We start from the raw sequence: 6,137 nt of genomic DNA on the forward strand, positions 1-6,137 counted from the left end.
CTTTTCTGCCAAATATAACAGAGATGGGTCGATTTTGTCTGGTCATTCTCAAAGTCACTGCGGTCTGCCAGCTTCTTAAGAGTAGAATCTCGATGACACGACTTCATAAGACAGCAGAACTACTCAGGCAAAAACGTGAAATACGAGCACACCTTATCACTGCACTAGTAGAAGGTTGAAAGGCTCCACTATCAACACCTTTTCTGCCAAGTGTAGAGTAGAAAAAAGCCATGCCTTCTGCATCAGACAGTAGGAACACTCATCTTCGAGAAACAAATGCACTACACAAAGGTGACAGGCCAAAGTGCAGGTGCACATACTGTACCAACTTGCTCAACTTTCTGCTTAGGTGCGTTCTCGCATTGGCTGCAGTTTATCGAGGTTGTTGTAACTGTATTTAGATTCCGCATCTGGTACAATTCCACCAAGAAACTCCTGTCTGTAGCAAACTTAATGCAATCGCATAGTTTGGCGCAACTGACATAGAACTCCCACCAGTGCAAATCTTGCAGCAGCAGATGCTTTTGCTTATGGCAGTGCAGACACACAGGTGTATTTCAGTGATTATTCAGAACATAATAAAGTGATAAAACACATTCTACACCACTTGGCCACACAAAAATAATGCATCATAAGTGCAACTGAAGCACCAAGCTACATTCTGCAGCGTCCCTTCTGGTGCCTCCGCATATTCTGTAGCTTCCACAGGACTGCATGAACTGTTAAAATGAAGTATGTCTCCTGTAGCCAGTGGCACCCCTGTTCATCCATCCACTATGCAGGTGAGCTCAGCAATGCAAAATGCTTGTTCTTTTAAATGTACCAAGGCCCACAAGGCCTGTAACTTACCCACTTTTTTTTTTAACACTTTTACGTGGATAGAGTCACTGCAGTGGCTCAGTGGTTAGGGTGCTCGGCTGCTAACCCAAAACATGTAGGTTTGATCCCAGCCATGGCAGTCGAATTTCAACAGTGGCAAAATGCTAGAGGCCCATGTACTATGCAATCACTGTCAGTGCATGTTAAGGCGCTCGAAATTATCCGGAACCCTCCATATGGCATCCTTCACAGCCCGAGTCGCTTTGCAATGTTAAACTCTACAAAACCAACCTTACGTGGACAGAAATGTAAAAATAAACCTTGCCAGCCCTGAGGAACTAAACAAGTTCAGCTCAGCAGCGCCCTTCCTACACCTGACTTGTCCTCATCATTGAGCTTTGAAAATTCAATGTCAAGCCCAGAGGCCAAATTATTGTTCCCTGTAAAACCAGCAGTGCTAAACTTTTCCCCCCTTCTACTTCTGGGGTGTCATGGAACAGGCAGTCACTCTACAAAATCTTGGAAATGTGTCAGACACTATGGGTATCCTGCTACACTGACTGGCTGTTCCATGGCCCCAATGCTAATGATCACCACACCATCGGCAACATTTCAGTCATTAATGTGAGAGAGGAGGTACAACACAAATGCAAAACATGCCAACTGGAGAGATAAAAGGTACCACTGTAAGTATAACTAGGTGATACTGTAACACCAGACTAAGTTGCTCAACATGTTAGCAGCACTACCATTTAGAGTTCACTCCCCTTGCACACTGATCTCCAAGAATACAGCAGAGGATATGGTCTGGCTTACCCTACTAATGAAATGAGTTGTGTTCAACAAGAAGAAGGCTGAGTCGGGCTGGTGGCTCATCTTGATGGAACAGCTGAGACAACTTTTCTTGGCAATGCAGCAGAGGCTAGGCAGGAAAGGGCGAGAGATGGGCCTTTGTCCCCATGCCGTGGGGAGTCAGCTCCTGAGCCCTAGTGACCCCACTCTCTCCCCAACTTCCCCTTTACCCCTCCGCACCCCTAGCCCAAACAACCCACTCCCCATGGCACACGAACAAATGACAGTCTCCTTCCCTTTCCTGCCGCCTCTGCTGCATTGTCCGCAAGTACAATGTCTCAGCTTGCATCTAAACACACCTGCATCATGACTTGTACACATACGTAGCGCTGGCACCTGCTTCTCAAGAAACTGACTGTGTGTGAGCAACAACCAAGACAAAATGCCAGAAGAGATCGTTCCGTGGGTTGTTCATGGGATACAAAGCATATGCATTGGTTCAAATTGTGAAAACAACACTTTCTATACTAGTTGCCACCTCATTCACTTTCGATGCCTCACACCGAGGCACTCTTGGCTAAAGCGACCAAGGACTGCATGGTGCAAATGCAACACTGAGTGCACTTGAATGGAAGTGGATGAATTTGAAGAAAGGGCTAGCACTGCTCCAGGTGGCAGTAGCACAAAGACAATTTCAACACCATGGCTGTCACAAACCCTGGCTGCAAAGCTTTGGAAACTTAAACACCCCTTTCAAGCTACAATCAGATGCGTTTCTAACTAGCCACACGGATAAAATTTTGCATGGTTGTCGATATCCTCTGCAGCCAAGCATAACATGATTTGTTTTAGGGTAGGCACGTTTCAACATATGCTTCCCACTGAACACAACGTTTTAAGAAGTGCACTTTTGGCATCAGCTCAAAATATGCTTTTTTCACTATGCTACCAAAACAGAGATTGTGGCAGATTACTAGACTGTCCACAGAAGACATACATACTTTCTTTTTTAACCGAGCATCTCCGCGGAGCACTCCAGAGCTGCATGAAGCTTTAAAAACGCTTCCTTAAGAACTGGGAGAGGCACTTTGACAATTTAAAAACTGCCAGCAACATGACAAAATGATGGTGAGTGGCACTAGGGTGACCAGAACCCAGAAGGTGCCAAAGCAAAGATGCCATACTCATACATGAAGAACAGAAGCAATAATGGGTGAGGAAGTGGCACTGGACAAGCAAGTTAGCCAATCCTCAACATTACTGCCCCTTGTGCAATGCCCCAGAACTGTTCAACTGCTCTTCGGACAAGTGTTGTGAATTGGGCTAGTTGGTTAATGTTCATATTTTAATCAGCGCAAAGGACAGGGCACAAGGAAGGAGACACCACGTGTCTCCTTCCTTGTGTCCAGTCCTTTGCGCTGTTTAAAATATGCACACCTTAAGTACAGCCGCCAAACTGTCTGGGAGTGATTCATTACTGCTTGCACCCTTTCCGAGGCAAGCAGACACAAACATAATTTTGCTTCCTTTGGCTGCTGTGCACTGCAACTAGCTCTTCTTTCTCCATAAGAAAGCGATCTTCAATTTAACATACACCTAATCCAGAGTCTGCACAAGGCCGTTCCTACAAAAAAAATAATGCCAAAACAAACCGCTGTGGTACTAAAATCTTAAACCGATATTGCTTCACAAACCCACTATGTTTACAGCTCAGCATACGACACTTATCATGGAAGTGATGAGTCCAGAACAGCAATGAAATTGGCAGAGCATATATGGCTGGCTTTCCTGTGATGCTGAGTCATCTATATGTACATCAGGAACTGCAGAAAGTCATGTGGAAAAGTCTCTACTCAAGAGAGCCACACTGATCTTAATATGACATGGTGATGGCATTTACTACAAGGATCCAGGGCATGAAACAGTGTACTCACCTCGTTCGTGATCTTTGTCCCGATCTTTGAGTCTCTGGTTGTAGGATGATTTGTGGTAACGTGGGCTATGTCGGCTGTCTGGACTACCCATCCGGCTGTGGCTACCATTTGCAGGTGACTCACGCACTTTGTCGTTGTATCGACTTCCAAGGTTGGACTTTGAGCTGTACTTGCCCGAGTTCTGCACACACAGATAACACAAGCACAGAACTAGAAGAAGCTCGAAAGGCTAACCCTCACAGGAAAATAAATACAACATGAAAATGACAAACGCAATGGTTCAGTGCAGCAGGAAACAGTCTCAGGTCAGTGCAATGGAATCCCTACCAAATGCAGGAGTCCCACATTTCATACAAAATTTACTCAAATTCCAGAGCCAATGCATAATTCAACAGCTGTTCTACAATCAATGTGCTTCGCGCATAGACTAACTCCACTCCCTGCTCCACTCAGAGACACCCAATCATGAGCAGCACACAATCCCATAGAGCTGGATCCGCAATCATACTTGCCTAGAGTACGGTACGGGCGGAGCCGAGAAAGCGAAATCTGGCAGCAAGCAGCTCTAGGTTTCGTGTCTCTGCGATAGCCCTTGCATAGAGGCTGTATCCGAAACCACAGCAGCGTTTTTTGTTTCGCATCGCGCACACTCGAAATGTTGCCGAGCATGATTCGGAGGCTGTGGCTAAACATCTGACGGAGCGGTGCACCCCTGAGCTCCGAACGGGTCTCTCGGCTGACCCTCGCCGCCCATCGCGCTCAGCACAAGACAAGAACCTGGCCAAATTTTGCTGCCTTTCATCGACGCCAATCCAACTTGCTGCTGACTGAGATTACTTGAGCGAAGCGCGGGCCACTTCGGTAACCCCTCCCAGCCTTGGGGGTCACAGTTTCGGAAGTGACCCGCTAAAAACTGGCCGGCCCAAGACTACTGCAGCAGAGTGACACTGTCGGGAACACACTACAGCCGCAGTTCTACCGAGACCACACTGCTGCGAATGAGAAAAAAAAAATGCATTATTACGCTTAGGCCTAGCAAGATATTCTCAAAGCCCAAAATGTTGACGACCTGAACCAGCAACTCGTCAGTACCATAGGCTACCTAGAGATGAGCGGTGCACGACAGTTATCTTATTTTCGGTCAATATCTAAACGTACATTTTCCCCCTAGAACGAATCCAATGAAAAACAAAACAAAAACCCTATCGACTTCCCTGGCCCTGCAGTTCGAATGCTCTCGACCATCGAACATTGGGCATTGTTTATCGAAAAACGAAGCAAAGCACAAAACAGAAGGCTCAAAGCAGCACTAAGCCACAAGAAGCAACTGTTACGCACAACAAACGTTATAGTTAAGAAATTTTACCTTCTCGAGCGAATATATAAAGAAAACGGCCCCCGCGGACCCTAGCATAAATGTCATTAATGCACAGTATACTTGCCGTTAAAAAATTCTTAGCAAGAAATATGACACCTTCATCCAAATGCACCTGACGTGAGCATCTTGAAAGGAAGAATTTTAGAAATATGATGCGCGATGAAATATGATGAGCAGACCGATACTAACCTCGTACGGATGGGCTTGGTTTCTGTCAAAATACCTGCAAGAGTAGGAGTGATTGGTATTACAGAATAGGTTAATACGCTGTTCCACAGGTTACACTGCACAAAAAGCAAAGGAACAGTGAAGAAGGCACGTAATAAGACCAAATATTTTGACAACAAATGAACATGGCGCCGCACAGAACACATCATTCGATGGAGGCAAATTGAACCCATTCCTACCCATCGCTGAGCCTTGGAAGTTTCCTTGCATGCATTACCATTAATACTAGGTCAATGTAGAACTGTATGGTCAGTAAATTAACGTATTTTAAATTCTATATTGAAGTTTATCCGGAGCACAAGAAAGCTAGAACGTCAGGCACATAATTGGACGCCATGACACATCCGGGCCGATGCTTTTGATTACGCGAAAAAACGTCATCGCAAAAAAAGAAAGAATAAACCTTAAGTCACTCTTTTGTCTCATCTTAATTTTATTTTATTATTGCAGTCCACGTTTTTTTAGTTGGCAATTGTTAATCTTTATTTTTTTGTTGTTTCAAATCACATTAATGTTAACCCAAATACGGCGCCACACCACTTTCATTTGTTGATTGAATTACAGTGGTCTAGAAGGCTTTAGAACACTGTAATTGAATTCAGAAAGACTTTTTATTATTATTTTAAGTTCTCAAGTGGCCATGGTATGGAAACTAGAGCGGGGAGGTGTGTTTTTTTCTCCATACTTAGAGTTTCTAGTATTGGCTAGAAGGTACTACGAGTGTGAGCGTCAGTGCGCCGAAGCAGAACATGCCCGAAGCGTCAGGGGTTTTTCTGCACGCCGTAGAGCGCGCGTCCGCCGTATGGCGTCGCCGTCAGATGACCCTCTAGCAGACGACACGCAGGAAGCGCACAATTTTCTTGTAACTGCCGTTGCGGCAAAAAGTATGCCTTCTGGTGCGCTGTTTCTTATATTATTTTTGTGGTGTGTTTAGTGTTACCGTTTGACAAGTGACGCGTCGATGACTGCACTTGCTGGAGGGAGTA

General features: G+C 45.3%; 1 protein-coding gene across 2 annotated transcripts in view; it reads right to left on the minus strand.

Moving 5' to 3' along the window:
- Positions 1-5,508, minus strand: part of wcy (WW domain-containing adapter protein with coiled-coil wacky) — a 156,660-nt gene extending 151,152 nt beyond the window's left edge. Inside the window, exons 1-3 of one of the 2 annotated variants that reach the window (XM_077643649.1) lie at positions 5,331-5,508; positions 5,113-5,146; positions 3,546-3,726 (exon numbers count right to left, since the gene is read on the minus strand). In XM_077643649.1, coding sequence (XP_077499775.1) covers positions 3,546-3,726; positions 5,113-5,146; positions 5,331-5,371 — 256 coding nt within the window. In that variant the 5' untranslated portion in view covers positions 5,372-5,508. The remainder of the gene's footprint in view (positions 1-3,545; positions 3,727-5,112; positions 5,147-5,330) is intronic. The other variant, XM_077643658.1, reaches the window with a different exon arrangement.
- Between the last annotated feature and the right edge of the window lie 629 nt (positions 5,509-6,137).

This window comes from Amblyomma americanum, chromosome 1 (assembly GCF_052857255.1).
Source record: "Amblyomma americanum isolate KBUSLIRL-KWMA chromosome 1, ASM5285725v1, whole genome shotgun sequence".
NCBI classification, from domain to species: Eukaryota; Metazoa; Arthropoda; class Arachnida; order Ixodida; family Ixodidae; genus Amblyomma; species Amblyomma americanum.